Here is a 17,361-nt window from a genome sequence, read left to right as displayed (position 1 = left end):
AAGTTTGCTAGTCTTACCAATGAAAAAATCATAGTAGTAGTTGGCAATATCAGTTGGTCTTGTGATGAATGAGCCATCTGATTCAATGAGTGATGGACCTGAGTTTGCCTTTTTTACCAAAATGTAATTTAAGATGCTACAAAGCTTTTTACTATTATTCTTTATGTCATTTACCTTTGTTTCATAGTGTAGTTTCTTCTTCTTTTTATTCAGTTTAGTCACATGAATTCTCAATTTACAATACGTTTGCCAATCGGTTGTGCAGCATTCCTATTGCCTCATCCCTCTCAACCATACAATTTTTAAATTCCTCATCAATCCACAGGGATTTAACCGTTTTTACAGTCATTTTCTTAATGGTTGTATGTTTTATAAGTAACTGGAATAAGCAATTTCATAAATGTGTCGAGTGCAGCATCTCTTTGCTCCTCATTACACACCATGGACCAACAAAGATTCAACAACATAGGAATCACTACACTTGCGGCACTGATGGAATCCTTAAGATTCATACTAAAGTAAAAACACAATTTCAACTGCCTGTATGCTATGTATACCGGTTCAAATGAACACAAAGGAGATTTTAAACACAGCCTAGACAGACAGGGGTTTGTGCATTTGTATTAAGACTACGAATCATATGATATAATCTATAAAACATGTGAAATTAAATGTGATGTCCTAATATAAGTACAAAAGCCAAATCAATGGAATTAAAAGAAAAAAAACACAAACCCGAGACCTATCAATTTAACTGAAATGTTTATTCTAGTAAACAATGACCATGTACAGGGGATTAGCATTTCAAATAAATCCAAGCGTTTGTATTTTTGCATATATCCTGTTTCAAGTTACACACATTTTTCCACTTCTCATGAAACAAATATAACGGACATAATATACAGTTTGTGTACATCTTATACAATGCAGAAAGACAGCTGGATTATTTCTTATTTTCATCTATAGGAGGGACAGTCAAAGGCAGGCCAAATGGAAATGGAATGCACCAAGCTAGAAGTCAGATCAGTTGTCAGAAAACCAGAAAACCAAAAGAAAAGCCCTCTACAATCTGTTTGGCTTGTACAATAGATATACAGGCCTCTCTGCATGTATCCCTATACACATGATCAAACTCGAACACCCGAACAACGAGAAAATAAAAAATAACATCTATTGCACAATGGTGGTATCAAAGACAAAATACAGCATGAGTGGTAAGTACGTAGAGAACACTAGGTAGTGGATGAGAGAACACTTGGGCCCTGTTTCAATACTCTCAAAATGCATCCTTCCATCCTGCCTCCCTAATCTGACATGATTAGATGGGTGATTGAGATACATCATGGAACCCTTTCTTTCACCAATCCAATAGTGACAGATCAATGATAACTTCAAAGAATGGAGTAAGAAAGGATGGATGGATGTTTAAGGTATAAAAAGCGGCATGAAGTGACCAATGAACAGAGAGAGCTGTGGCCTGGTCTACGGCCAACCAAGCACACTCACTGTGGATTTCCCCTAACCCGAGGACACATTACAGGGGTTCTGACACAGAGCATTCTGGGTAAGGGCGGGAGTGTTGGCATTCCAAGCTTCGGGCGTCTGACCTGTGATTAAAACACCACAGGGCTGCATGCAGACGACCACAGGTTACCTCAGCTATAAACAGCAGCCCGATTAAAGGTCAGATCTGTACCAGAACAGGTTCTTCTCATAGAATATTATTACACTGTTGTAACCACGACAGCAAAGAAGTTTGATATGTAAACATAAACAAATAAATATCAGGGAGAGATGATTGCAATTTCAACCTAGTGGCAGTGTTAATGGTCCATACCGCAGAATTGTAACTTAAATCATGTCCTTCCCCAACCCAAAGGAGAACGTAGCTTTAATAATACATTTTCACAACATATGGCTCAGGATAGGTCTTTTCACTCAGACTACTCCAATAGTAGGGGACAACAATGGCATTACATGGAAGCTTATTAAAGGTAATGGACACATGTACAGTAGGACACATATAGTTCAATGCAACAGGAGAACATAAAACAAAGGGGAAATGAGTGCAACTGTCATTTTCATATGAGCTACTTTTATCAACATCTCTATTCAGTTCAATTCAAAGCTAAAAGGGCAATTCTGCCACTTTTCAACCTCATATTCATTATGACCAGCGCCATACCATTGTCTACATATGTGAAAAGGACGCGCTTCTATGATCTGTGGTTAAAAAGATAAGAAGAAAGGTCCTAAAAAATGCTTCTCTGTAGTTAGGTTTCCATCCAATTGGCGACCGATTTTAATGCGAATACTCAAAAATCTGCATAATGAAAATATGCGTATTTTCCCACTAGGGGTGTGTTTCCACCAAACGGACTTGTTGTGGACAAAAGTCAGTACGCAATGCACATTAAATGTCATTTTTCGTTTTAAGTGTACTGAATAAAAATCTAAAGTTGAATGTGTTTCCATCGCATTTTCAACTCGTCCGATAGTTTTGTCACAAAAACTGTTGCGTTCAATAGCACATTTTCCCACTCTGGTCTTGGCACGAGAGCTCTAGCCAACAGCTCGCAGATACAGTGTGGGTAGGCTAGTTGACATGATGACATTATTTTGGACAACAGCGAGAATATTTTTACTTGTCAAACGGCAGACAAGCATCGATCATCATGTCACCAGAATAAGACCCTCGATATTTATTGGAAAGGAGCATCAAGATCACCGCGGCGTGCACTTTCACTACCCTGCGAAGTTCATCGTGACTTATTTAATCTGTAGTGCCGTTTTTACACATGTAAACACTGGTATTGCGCTGTTGATAATGAAAATGAGATTGAAAAGTGGTGGAATTGCCCTTTGAGTTTGAAAGTGAAGTTAGAACCACAGGTTTAATGTGCTAGGCAGTACCATCAGCAAGAAAATCAAGTAAAAGACAATGCGGCTAAAATAAAATAAAAGTTGTAACAAACTATGACACACTGTACCGCAAACCGTTGAATATTCACGTTATAGCTGTGAAACTTACGTGACCTAATGAATTTGCATATCATTGATGGTTAGCCTGAAGAAAACCACAGGCCATTCCTTACTTTCTTTGACCTCTCTGCAGCGTGTGCTTGCAGGTTTATCCATTTTTGCAGTTCTTACAACTTGTAATTAACAATATTGTTTCAGTCCTTTAACAAATACTACATCAAATAATAAAATAACACTTACCACATAATTAAATTAAATAAAAATCGTACAAATCTGCAATTAAACCCTCTATAATAAAACATAGTAAAACTTGAAAGAATTTCCCTCATCTAGTCTTTTTTTGTGGTTGTTTGGTGTAAATCACAGCCTTTTGAACTTACTTAAACTGTCAGAAGAGGCACAACTAAGCATCCATTCCTTCTCCCTATGTTCGCTGAAGAAGCACTGAAATATTGTAAAAAAAACAATGCATCTACTATCTCACACTCGGCGAGAAAGAAAATATATCTGTACAATTTGTTCTGGTCCAAGCAGACCTCTCTCTCACACAACACTTGAAGCCTCCAGCACTCCTCCCATGGCTCACCACATTCACATAATAAACCAATACTAAAATAATGTCTCGATCTTCAAAAGCATCCCGCCATAACCTTTAGCTATTCCCTTCTTCACATCTGCCAGAGCTCTAGTCGGTCAAGTGAGGGGATCCATGCTCCCTCACCAGAAAGACACATATTCTGCTCATCTTTACATGTTAAGCCAGCCTCTATAGTGCATTTAAACAGCGCATCACCTCCTTCACAAATCATGGGCCATCATCCGTTCCCCTCCACACCTATCAATTAAAAACAGTAAGAGAGATTGTGATTGCTGGTTCCCACCCTCCACTCCAACCTCCCACCGTAAAGTAACATCCAGTTCTGTTTCCACATAGGGTCCAGGCCGACCCCAAAAGTTCTGTTTTGCTATTGTTTTGCTTTGAGAGTTTGTCGGTCTGGGGAATGTGTGGCGAGGTGTGTGTATCTGTGTGTGCGTATCAGGTGGAGTTTGTATATGTGTGTTGTAGCGGTGGTCTGTGTCTGCATGCGTATGTCTGTGTGTGTGGTTGAGGAAGCGGTCATGTCTTGGGCACATCGGCCTTGAGGGAAATGGCCAGCTATGTGTCCTTCACAGTGTGTGGGGTACGGTTTGTGAGTTGTATACGAATGTGTCATGCGTGTGTGTGTGTGAGTGTCTGAACTAGTAACGCTAGTAAGAGTCTATGTGTGCGTTTGTCTATTTGTGCATATCTCTATGTATGTGTGTCTGCGTGTGTCCAGTCCAGGTCACCCGTGGGACATCTCGGCCTTGCTGAGAGCGATGGCCAGCTCTAAGTCCTCTTGCTCCTGCTGCCGGAGCCTCTTCAGCCGCTCCCGCTCCGCTCGCTCACTCTCTCGCTTCGCCCACTCCAGTTGCTGGGCCTCATTTCCAAACTACAGAGAGAAGAGGAGAAGAGGCATTTAATAAAGGATTCATCCGTCACACCATGTCCAAAACACACATTAGGAGGTGTTTTGTCAGAGTATTAGATTTCAATGAACCTTATCCTGTACATTAAGAGTAAACTTCCCTTTCTGCCTGGCTACCGTAAGAGGACATAGATGACTGTAATTTACTATTATAACTAAATCATGTACATACACAAAAGCATCAACACACACACAAAATATACCCACTACACAGACAATCGAACTGACCCTATCCCTATCGGTACGTTAATGTTCAATGTATGTATGTTCTGCTGTTGAAGGAAAGGTGCTTCTTATTGTTAAACCTGAGTGGTTGTGCTCCGAGCCTAAAGTACGTGAGCGAAACACAAAAACAAAGCACTTTTCAATTTGACAGCGTTATTAAACATTCTTACCTTAACTTTTTCTGGCCCTGCGAGAGAAAAATGAATTACAAAACACCAAACAAACAATTCACTAATCGTGTATCACACCATCCATTTTACACCGAGCACATTACGAAACAGCATCAACTAACTATGAGAAGGCGACATGGAGGACCGTTTCAGTTCGTTTCCCAAATGAAAATGAATGAGCAACTAAAAGCATATTTGAACAACATGCAAAGACGACATGTAGGGAGAAAATGGGAAGGACAGAAATGACCATTTTTGATTCTCTGTTAAAGTGATAGTATGAGATCTAACCTAAGTCAAGTATAGCTAGGAACTCTCCCATGCATATCAGAACGCACACACATTCTAAGATACTGCTTTGCCATCCTTAGATCTGATTCAAATGTCAGGGTCAAATGAGGCCATTCAATTCTTGGAATCATGCTGACCAAAATAAATATGGAACAGAGTCCATTGAGGCATTTAATAGCTATATTTGTTTCCTTGAAATATTTATAATTCAATTCAGGGTCCAAGTTCATCTGGTATTTGTCTAGATAATATCTTCAATGTGGAACATAATACCTCTTTAGTTTAAATAAAGTATGGGCAGTTGACTCTGTTAAAATAGATTTGGCAACTTTGGGAGTAGTTTGGTACAAGTCAGAGATGGTAAAGCAGGATCTATGCTACCGATGTCATGCGACAGACCAACACTAAACAGATTGAGCAAACTAAGCCTAAAGAAAAGACAAAACACTGATACACACTAATACTGTATCTAAACACTAGTAGGACATACATGACTGAAACATAACATAGACCTGAGGGGTAAGAACTCAGGACTGAGAGCTGAGTAGTGATACTACTGCTTCCCGTGTCAACAGATCCCACAGCCAGACCAGTGGCTTGGAGCTGTCAGTCACTAAACCACACAGGATGGGCTCCCCTTTACGGCCTAGCCTGGCCTTGGGTACGCACAGACTGAGTGACTGACTGATTGAATGCTGATGCCGGGAGCTGAGATGGAAAAGGTCAATATTCAGATAAGAAGATCCTGAATAAATCCTGGATTATGGCTACACTGTGTGAGACACCCATTGGTTGGTTTAGACAGACAGCCCAGGCCATAGCACCGCACTGGCTGGATTATTCAACCCTAACCTTAAAGCGCCGACTGGCTAGTTGAATAATACTTCACACGGCCAGAATCCACTTATTGGACTGCTAAAGAGGTGATGGAAATAATACTTCTCGTTTGTGCTTGTTTTGGGAAGCCTCTAGCATTCTACACAACAACAAACCACATGGCAAAATATAGATATAGATTTTTTTTTATGTTCCAATCGCGGCGTACACATTAAACCACAAAAAGGGCCGACACCCTTTCCTGCACGAGCACCGGGGACCACTTCTGCAATGCAGCTCTGCACTTTACTGCACAATACCGAATGCATTGTAGGTGGTGTGCAACCAACTACAAAGCATAGGTTGAGAACCCCCCTCAACCAAAATCATAGCACAGTATAGATAAGTGAGTCTTGTGGAACCTTTGACAGGCTTACACTCAGAAAACAGCTAGACGGCAAAAATGTGTGGGAGTTCAGTCATCCTCTTAGATATGAGGTAGGGTTGGATCACACAATTAATTAAAGTGATGATCAGATGATCATGAACGGCAGTTATTGCTAGTGATTATGCCATAGTCAACAGTTAGCCTACATGGTGGTTAATTTGCCATGGGTCTGAGTGGGAAGATGCCTGGCTCTGGTCTTTGTGTGGAGTGATGGTCGGTCATTGATTAACATAGATGTCTGCACAGTGAAGGGAGGCCAGGACACAGAAAGATGAGTTGATAAACAGCCAGGGCCTCCGCTCTAGATCCTTCAGTTAACATTGTGGGAACTTAAGCAGAGGTATTGGCTAGGTATATAAAGACTGGTCTGGACAGAGACAGAGTATCACTGAGCTCAACTTACAGAACTGAAGTCTGCAAAACCCAAGGAACAGTCTTTAGAGGCTTTACTTGAGGCAGATGGAGCAAAAGGATCTTTGCCACTAAACGGGTCTCCGACCCCTTTTTTACTCTGAAAGGGGTCGATGCCGTCACTGCCAAACGGCTGGAAGGGGTCGCAGGGCTTGGTCGAGTCGCCCGCTCCTCCAGGCATGTTGACAGGGGTGCTTTTACCTAAGGACATTAAGACAGTAAGGACAGTCATTTCCCCTGCAGAAGAGACCACAGTGTGTGTGGTTATGAAGTCAACTACAATTATTAGGTGACGTTTGCTCGCAACAGCCTTCCCCCCCCCCCCCCCCCCCCCCCCCCCCCCCCCCCCCCCCCCCCCCACTCCTCCAATTCTCGTCTCACGAGAAATAGAGCATTCTATTATGAAAAGCTTTGAAAACCACAGCAGTTTCAGCTACACTGGTGGTGCACCAAAACCACACGCAGCTCAACTTAAACAAAATAGAGAGCACACAAACAATGCAGATACAAAATTGTGCTGAAACAACATGCCAGCATGGTATGAATTAAACACGCATTTAATGACATGGGTCAATATACTGCATAAAGTCCATATCAAAAAAATGGCGAGAGCTATTTTCTCTTTTATGTTGGGTTTTATGGTGAGCAGATGGGTAGAGTTCATGCCCACTTAACCAACACAGGATTCAGTTCACAAGTTCATCAGATCTCTCCTCAGTGGGTGATTTTAGAGTTTTTGTCAGGCCTAGATGCTACATGCCTAGGGCCAGGAGTTTTTAATGACCACATGACCTGCCCAAGAACAACTAACTATGGCCCAGAGTTATACCTGTTTGTCAGCAAAAACTCCTGGCCTTAGTTATGCCAACTCACTGTATTCTCTATCTTAATTTCCACATCGCTTAAATACATAAATGATTTAACTGAACCGTGACTACTCTAAAATAAGCCCATGTTAACATGGTAGAGATGTTTCCAAGCTGTTTCTCTGTAGAGATTCTCTGTAGAAATTGCTGGCAGAGTCTGTGGGCCGTGGGAATGTAGTACTTACTGGTTGTTGTTGCTTCTGAAGGTGTTAACCACGTTGTCAATCGAGCTGTTATTTATACCAGGCCTGCCAAGGTTAGCAGTTCACAGGCCCACTGAATAGCCAGGCAATCAGTTTCTCTCTTTCAGTAAATGGCACATACTCTTCACCACAAACCGTCAGCTCCACCCTGCTCCAAAATACCAGCACATTATCAATGCTGTCTATCAATGTGATGCACAAGGCACATCTCAGAGCCCCACAAATAACGTTTATTATATTATTCTCACAGCATATATCGTATGTCCTATTCATGAGACTGTATCTCACAGCACAATTTTAAAGTATTGCTATGTAATCATTTCAGAAACTACCTAGAAAAACGAGAGATATCTACATCAAACTATCATTCTATGTCGTGACCTTTCACTTGTTGCAAATTCTGCTCAACCCCTCTAATTTGGATACATAAACCCAGGTGTGAAAGCAGTTTAGATATGGCATTGGCCAGGGCACAGAGTGTGACCAGAGTCGGGCAAGAGGTTGCCAGAGAAGCCACACTGCTCACCCGAGTGTGTGCACACAGTGGAAACAGAGGAAGTGGGGAAGGGTGGAGCTGAGAACGTCGGCCGATCTGGTGTCAGCATGGCCAACCACAGATCATCTGTGTATTCCTGGGGCATGTTGCTCTGTGTTCTCACTGCAACCTGGCATCAGGGTTGAGCTCTCAAGCAACAGTCATACAGTTCTACTCATCTAACACTAATCTCAGGCAAGGATTTTACAGATAGGGGATGATTAGCGACAATTCATTACTATTATTTTTTTTTTTTAAATCTAATGGATCAAAGTTGTGACTACTATGCTATAATGTGTACAGTGTACCTAGGCTACAGTGAAATTACACTGCATATTGCATACATGGTTTAACCATAAAGCAGGGCACCTTTAATAATAATAGGTGGTGAAATCTTGATTAGCGTGGCCCATTCAACTTCCTTTGTGAGGTTTAAATGGTGAAATAAGACTTTCACTCAGTAACTTTATGGATAAAAAGCACATTGAGTCGCTTCTATGTGGAGCAGAGTTACCGCATAGGCAACTGCAAAACTGTTCTGTTGATTCAAACTTCAAAAGGAGAATGAAAAGGACACTTGCTTGGCAGAGATGATGAACGTATCTGTACCCATGAAGTGCTTTTCCTGTTTACAACCTAGTAGAACTCACGGTGGAGAAAAAAAAAGGGGTTTTCAGGCCAGTCAAAAACAATGTTTCTGAGCTGCAGCGAGCATTGCTGTTTGATCTATGACGAGCATATTCTCCTTTTATCATGCAGAGGTAAGAAGGCAACACCAGCTGAGTTGAGGCTTCAAAGATTATACAGGTCCCTTACAACAGCTTCTAGTGAACTATGTTCTAACAGTCAGAAGATACAGTATTCAGACACCTTTTTCCACATTTTGTTACGTTACAGCCTTATTATAAAATGGATTAAATACAACGTTTTCGTCATCAATCTAGACACAATAACCCATAATGACATGGCAACAACAGGTTTTTAGAAATGTTTGCAAATGTATTACAAATAAAAAACTGAAATACCTTATTTACATAATTATTCAGACCCTTTGCTATGAGACTTGAAATTCAGCTCAGGTGTATCCTGTTTCCATTAATCATCCTTGAGATGTTTCTAAAACTTGATTGGAGTCCACCTGTGGTAAATTCAATTTATTGAACATGATTTGGAAAGGCACACAACTGTCTGTCTATATAGGGTCCCACAGTTGACAGTGCATGTCAGCGCAAAAACCAAGCAATGAAGTCGAAGGAATTGCCGTAGAGCTCCGACACAGGATTGTGTCGAGGCACAGATCTGGGGAAGGGTACCAAAAACCTTCTGCAGCATTGAAGGTCCCCAAGAACACAGTAGCCTCCATCATTCTTAAATGGAAGAAGTTTGGAACCACCAAGACTCTTCCTAGAGCTGGCCGCCCAAGAACCCGATGGTCACTCTGACAGAGCTCCAGAGTTTCTGTGTGGAGATGGGAGAACCTTCCAGAAGGACAACCATCTCCGCAGCACTCCACCAATCAGGCCTTCATGGTAGAGCGGCCAGGCGGAAGCCACTCCACAGTAACAGGCACATGACAGCCCGCTTGGAGTTTGCCAAAAAGCACCTGAAGGACTCTCAGACCATGCAAAGCAAGATTCTCTGGTCTGATGAAACCAAGATGGGATGTTTTTTAGCGGCAGGGACTGGGAGACTAGTCAGGATTGAGGGAAAGATGAACGGAGCAGAAAGTACAGAGAGATCATTGAGGAAAACCTGATCCAGAGCGCACAGGACCTCGGACTGGGGCGAAGGTTCACCTTCCAACAGGACAACGACCCTAAGCACACAGCCAAGACCACACGGGAGTAGCTTCGGGACATAGTCTCGGAATGTCCTTGAGTGGGCCAGCCAGAGCCCGGACTTGAACCCGATCGAACATCTCTGGAGAGACCTGAAAATAGCTGTGCAGCGACGCTCCCCATCCAACCTGACAGAGTTTGAGAGGATCTGCAGAGAAGAATGGGATTAACTCCCCAATAACAGGTGCACCAAGCTTGTGGCGTTATGCCCAAGAAGACTCAAGGCTATAATCGCTGCCAAAGGTGCTTCAACAAAGTACTGAGTAAAGGGTCTGAATACTTATGTAAATGTCATATACTTGTTTTTGCATTGTCATTATGGGGTACTGTGTTTAGACTAGAGGTCGACCAGTTAATCGGAATGGCTGATTAATTAGGGCCGATTTCAAGTTTTCATAACAATCGGAAATCTGTATTTTTGGACACCATTTTTTTTGTACACCTTTATTTAACTAAGCAAGTCAGTTACGAACACATTCTTATTTCCAATGAAGGCCTAGGAACGGTGGGTTAACCTGTTGAGTGTAGGGGGCAGTATTTAGATGTTTGGATGAAAAACGTACCCAAATGAAACTGCCTATTTCTCAGGCCCAGAGGCTAGAATATGCATATAATTGTCAGATTATGATAGAAAACACTTTAAAGTTTCCAAAACTGTCAAAATATTGTCTGTGAGTATAACAGAACTGATATTGCAGGCGAAAACATGAGGAAAATCCAACTAGGAAGTGCCTCTTATTTTGAAACCTCCCTGTTCCATTGCATGCCTTCCCTCCATTTAAAGGGATATCAACCAGATTCCTTTCCCTATTGCTTCTACATGGTGTGAACAGTCTTTAGACATAGTTTCAGCTTTATATTCTGAAAAATGAGCGAGAACGATCACATCGCATCAGTGGATGGCTGGGTGCCAGCAGAGTTTTGCATGCACCAACAGCTTGGAGCAGACATTTTCTCTCTGTCTCTTATTGAAAAAGCTTGGTTTGCTTTCACCGTAAAGCTTTTTTGAAATCTGACACGCCAGGTGGTTTAACAACAAGCTTAGCTGTAATTTGCTATATTGCACTTGTGATTTCATGAAAATGTAATATTGTTAGTAATTTAATTTGAATTTGGCGCTCTGCAATTCAGCGGATGTTGACAAAAATGATTCCGCTAACGGGATGGGTGCGCCAAGAAGTTAACTGCCTTGTTCAGGGGCAGAACGACAGATTTTTACCTTGTCAGCTTGGGGATTTGTTTTTGCAACCTTTCGGTTACTAGTGTAACACTCTAACCACCTGTCTTTGCACTACACATTGCACTACACGAGGAGCCTGCATGGCAGGCTGACTACCTGTTACGCGAGGGCAGCAAGAAGCCAAGGTAAGTTGCTAGCTAGCATTAAACTTATCTTATAAAAAACAATCAATCTTAACATAATCACTAGTTAACTACACATGGTTGATATTATCTAGCGTGTTCTGTGTTGCATATAATCGATGCGGTGCCTGTTAATTTCTCATCGAATCACAGCCTACTTCGCCAAACGGGTGCTGATTTAGCACTGTCGTTGCACCAAACCTAACCATAAACATCAATGCCTATCTTTAAAATCAATACACAAGTATATATTTTTAAACCTGCATATATATTGCCTGTTTACATGAATTTCTTATAATTAGGGAAATTGTGTCACTTCTCTTGCGTTCCGTGCAAGCAGTCAGGGTATATGCAGCAGTTTGGGCCGCCTGGCTCGTTGCGAACTATGTGAAGTCCATTTATTCCTAACAAAGGCCGTAATTAATTTGCCAAAATTGTACATAATTATTACATAACATTGAAGGTTGTACAATCTAACAGCAATATTTAGACTTAGGGATGCCACCCATTAGATAAAATACGGAACGGTTCCGTATTTCACTGAAAGAATAAACGTTAATGTTTTCGAAATGATAGTTTCCGGATTCGACCATATCAATGACCAAAGGCTCGTATTTCTGTGTGTTATTATGTTATAATTAAGTCTATGATTTGATATTTGATAGAGCAGTCTGACTGAGCGATGGTAGGCAGTAGCAGGCTCGTAAGCATTCATTCAAACAGCACTTTAGTGAATTTGCCAGCAGCTCTTCGCAATGCTTCAAGCATTGAGCTGTTTATGACTTCAAGCCTATCAACTCCCGAAATTAGGCTGGTGTAACCGATGTGAAATGGCTAGCTAGTTAGCGGGGTGCACGCTAATAGCGTTTCAATCGGTGACGTCACTCGCTCTGAGACTTGGAGTAGTTGTTCCCCTTGCTCTGCAAGGGCCGCGGCTTTTGTGGAGCGATGGGTAACGATGCTTCGAGGGTGGCTGTTGTCGATGTGTTCCTGGTTCAAGCCCAGGTAGGGGCGAGGAGAGGGACGGAAGCTATACTGTTACACTGGCAATACTAAAGTGCCTATAAGAACATCCAATTGTCAAAGGTACAGTGCCATGCGAAAGTATTTTGCCCCCTTGAACTTTGCGACCTTTTGCCACATTTCAGGCTTCAAACATAAAGATATAAAACTGTATTTTTTTGTGAAGAATCAACAACAAGTGGGACACAATCATGAAGTGGAACGACATTTATTGGATATTTCAAACTTTTTTAACAAATCAAAAACTGAAAAATTGGGCGTGCAAAATTATTCAGCCCCTTTACTTTCAGTGCAGCAAACTCTCTCCAGAAGTTCAGTGAGGATCACTGAATGATCCAATGTTGACCTAAATAACTAATGATGATAAATACAATCCACCTGTGTGTAATCAAGTCTCCGTATAAATGCACCTGCACTGTGATAGTCTCAGAGGTCGGTTAAAATCGCAGAGCATCATGAAGAACAAGGAACACACCAGGCAGGTCCGAGATACTGTTGTGAAGAAGTTTAAAGCCGGATTTGGATACAAAAAGATTTCCCAAGCTTTAAACATCCCAAGGAGCACTGTGCAAGCGATAATATTGAAATGGAAGGAGTATCAGACCACTGCAAATCTACCAAGACCTGGCCGTCCCTCTAAACTTTCAGCTCATACAAGGAGAAGACTGATCAGAGATGCAGCCAAGAGGCCCATGATCACTCTGGATGAACTGCAGAGATCTACAGCTGAGGTGGGAGACTCTGTCCATAGGACAACAATCAGTCGTATATTGCACAAATCTGGCCTTTATGGAAGAGTGGCAAGAAGAAAGACATTTCTTAAAGATATCCATAAAAAGTGTTGTTTAAAGTTTGCCACAAGCCACCTGGGAGACACACCAAACATGTGGAAGAAGGTGCTCTGGTCAGATGAAACCAAAATTTAACTTTTTGGCAACAATGCAAAACGTTATGTTTGGCGTAAAAGCAACACAGCTCATCACCCTGAACACACCATCCCCACTGTCAAACATGGTGGTGGCAGCATCATGGTTTGGGCCTGCTTTTCTTCAGCAGGGACAGGGAAGATGGTTAAAATTGATGGGAAGATGGATGGAGCCAAATACAGGACCATTCTGGAAGAAAACCTGATGGAGTCTGCAAAAGACCTGAGACTGGGACGGAGATTTGTCTTCCAACAAGACAATGATCCAAAACATAAAGCAAAATCTACAATGGAATGGTTCAAAAATAAACATATCCAGGTGTTAGAATGGCCAAGTCAAAGTCCAGACCTGAATCCAATCGAGAATCTGTGGAAAGAACTGAAAACTGCTGTTCACAAATGCTCTCCATCCAACCTCACTGAGCTCGAGCTGTTTTGCAAGGAGGAATGGGAAAAAATGTCAGTCTCTCGATGTGCAAAACTGATAGAGACATACCCCAAGCGACTTACAGCTGTAATCGCAGCAAAAGGTGGCGCTACAAAGTATTAACTTAAGGGGGCTGAATAATTTTGCACGCCCAATTTTTCAGTTTTGGATTTGTTAAAAAAGTTTGAAATATCCAATAAATGTCGTTCCACTTCATGATTGTGTCCCACTTGTTGTTGATTCTTCACAAAAAAAATACAGTTTTATATCTTTATGTTTGAAGCCTGAAATGTGGCAAAAGGTCGCAAAGTTCAAGGGGGCCAAATACTTTCGCAAGGCACTGTATATGAAATACAAGTGGTATGGAGAGAAATAGTCCTATAATTCCTATAATAACTACAACCTAAAACGTCTTACTTGGGAATATTGAAGACTCATGTTAAAAGGAACCACCAGCTTTCATATGTTCTCATGTTCTGAGCAAGGAACTTAAACGTTAGCCTTTTTACATGGCACATATTGCACTTTTACTTTCTTCTCCAACACTTTGCTTTTGCATTATTTAAACCAAATTGAACATGTTTCATTATTTATTTGAGGCTAAATTGATTTCATTGATGTATTATATTAAGGTAATAGAAAAGTGTTCCTTCAGTATTGTTGTAATTGTCATTATTACAAAATTATTATTATTTAAAAGAATCGGCCGATTAATCGGTGTCTGATTTTTTTGTACTCCAATAATCGGTATCGGCGTTGAAAAATCATAATCGGTCGACCTCTAGTGTAGACTGATGAGGGGAAAAAACAATTTCATCCGTTTTAGAATAAGGCTGTAATGAAACAAATGTGGAAAAAGTCAAGGGGCCTGAAAACTTTCCGAATGCACTGTATGTGATGATAAGCCATGCCATCCATACTCACAACGTTCTTCTGTGTGTTTTACTAGAAGAACAAAACAAAAGAGGGGAACACTTACAGTGAGGTGACAAAGACCACAGAGGGGGAAAGACAAAGGGATAGTAAACCATTACAATTCTATAACACAGATGTCGGATCATAATTTGATCACTCATTTGTTGCTGAGAATTTTCCTGCACAACAGGAAATACAAACGTGTAGTGTATTTGAGTTATAAAAATGATTCTAACGTTTGTAATTCCCACTTAGAAATTTCAGACTTGATTTGTCCTAACGGAAAATGTATCAACCCCTACAAAAATGTCAATTAAAGAGGAATGGAAACACTTCTGGAAGTTAAGCTGAGCAAAGTGATGTATTCAATCCACTAATCGCAAACATGCTTGTAACATAGAAACATCTCTATTTTAAAGTCATTTGATCTGAACAATGTTTATTAGAGGTATGGGTAGCTCCATCTTGAATTGCCATAGTAACGACTGTTACTAGAAGTGAGCAAATTGAGTTTTTTGTCATGGAGACTGAAAGTGAATGCTGCCACTGGGAGGCCAAAACGAGGCAAGGTAACTAGCTAGCCTACTTGATTTAGAATAGCATTTATCATTTGGTATGAGCTAGACCTAGCTAAAACAAACTGGCTAGGGATTAGAATTAGCTAGCCAGCCAGGCAGAAGAGAGGGCTGCTGCAGGAGCTAGGATCCCCATATAGCTAGGTAGCTACAGTAATTATTAGCTAGCTAGCTAACTACATAGCTAGGTATCTTTGATATATTATGAGTCTTTATATCTGTGATAGCTAAAAATTGAAAGCCTTCTGGCTGTTGATTGCAAGAATGAATGTACCTAAGCCTGAAGCCTAACCCCATAGCTAGCTTTAATAACTTTTGAAAGCTCAGACTGGTAGTGGGCTTGGTAAATTATCCAGGTTCATTGCTACTTACAGGCATACATTATAATATTATTTCAGTTATTTGACATTTTCTCAAATGTGAGTGGAAACCTTTGGATAATAAAATGTAACGTTGTCACCTTGCAAGCTGATTGGTAACTTGTACAATTCCCTTGCAGTCATGACACCCTTTTTTATTTGCAGAAGGTTCATCGCTACTTGGGGAAGACAAGGACAAAGAGGATGACATTGAAATGGAGGAGCCAGAGGAAGTTGGAGCCACCATGTGATGCTGCTGCCTCTCAACCAAGCTTTTTGACTGGAAGGTAACTGTCAATTATGTATTACTGTTATGTACTAATAGGCCTATAAATTAGATATTTTAAATACTCTCCCTCTCTGTCTCTGTCTGCAGGACACTGTGGTGGACTGTCAGTGCTCAGACCTTTTTGAGAAGATTGTCACCTGTGCACCAGGCAGTCAATAGCTGCCACCACGGTGGCTGCAAACACGGCTGCGGGGAAATCACACCATCATCCTCACATGACACATAAACTCAGCAAAAAACAGAAGTGTCCTCTCATTGTCAACTGCGTTTATTTCCAACAAACTTAACATGTGTAAATATTTGTATGAACATAACAAGATTCAACAACTGAGACATAAACTGAACGAGTTCCACAGACATGTGACTAACAGAAATTGAATAATGTGTCCCTGAACAAAGGGGGAGACAAAATCAAAAGTAACAGTCAGTATCTGGTGTGGCCACCAGCTGCATTAAGTACTGCAGTGCATCTCCTCCTCGTGGACTGCACCAGATTTGCCAGTTCTTGCTGTGAGATGTTACCCCACACTTCCACCAAGGCACCTGCAAATTCCCGGACATTTCTGAGGGGAATGGCCCTAACCCTCAGACCCAACAGGTCCCAAACGTGCTCAATTGGATTGAGGTCTGGGCTCTTCGCTGGCCATGGCAGAAAACTGAAATTCCTGTCTTGCAGGAAATCCCACACAGGACGAGCAGTATGGCTGGTGGCATTGTCATGCTGGAGGGTCATGTCAGGATGAGGCTGCAGGAAGGGTACCACATGAGGGAGGAGATTGCCTGCAATGACGACAAGCTCGGTCCGATGATGCTGTGACACACCACCCCAGACCATGACGGACCCTCCACCTTCAAATCGATCCCGCTCCAGAGTACAGGCCTCGGTGTAAAGCTCATTCCTTCGACGATAAACGCGAATCCGACCATCACCCCTGGTGAGACAAAACCGCGACTAGTCAGTGAAGAGCACTTTTTGCCAGTCCTGTCTGGTCCAGCGACGGTGGATTTGTCCAAAAATGGTTTACAGACAGATTTCACTTATAATTCACAGTATCACAATTCCAGTGGGTCAGACGTTTACATACATTAACTTGACTGTGCCTTTAAACAGCTTGGAAAATTACAGAAAAATATGTCATGGCTTTAGAAGCTTCTGATAGGCTAATTGACATCATTTGAGTCAATTGGAGGTG

The 17,361-nt window shown here is 41.5% G+C and overlaps 1 protein-coding gene across 13 annotated transcripts in view; it reads right to left on the bottom strand.

Annotated features, from left to right (window-relative positions):
- Nucleotides 1–745: 745 nt before the first annotated feature.
- Nucleotides 746–17,361, bottom strand: part of LOC110524202 (epidermal growth factor receptor substrate 15-like 1) — a 38,303-nt gene continuing 21,687 nt past the window's right edge. For 4 of the 13 annotated variants that reach the window (XM_021603627.2, XM_021603631.2, XM_021603634.2 and 1 more), the window contains 3 exons: nucleotides 14,955–14,975; nucleotides 6,844–7,052; nucleotides 746–4,454 (listed from right to left, as the gene is read on the bottom strand). In XM_021603627.2, coding sequence (XP_021459302.2) covers nucleotides 4,308–4,454; nucleotides 6,844–7,052; nucleotides 14,955–14,975 — 377 coding nt within the window. In that variant the 3' untranslated portion in view covers nucleotides 746–4,307. Of the gene's footprint in view, nucleotides 7,053–14,954; nucleotides 14,976–17,361 lie in introns of all 13 variants that reach the window. The other 9 variants (XM_036977985.1, XM_036977991.1, XM_021603642.2 and 6 more) reach the window with 7 other exon arrangements.

Source organism: Oncorhynchus mykiss, chromosome 5, assembly GCF_013265735.2.
Source record: "Oncorhynchus mykiss isolate Arlee chromosome 5, USDA_OmykA_1.1, whole genome shotgun sequence".
NCBI classification, from domain to species: Eukaryota; Metazoa; Chordata; class Actinopteri; order Salmoniformes; family Salmonidae; genus Oncorhynchus; species Oncorhynchus mykiss.
The sequence above is the reverse complement of the archived record's forward strand: the minus strand, read 5'-3'. Positions and strand labels throughout refer to the sequence as shown.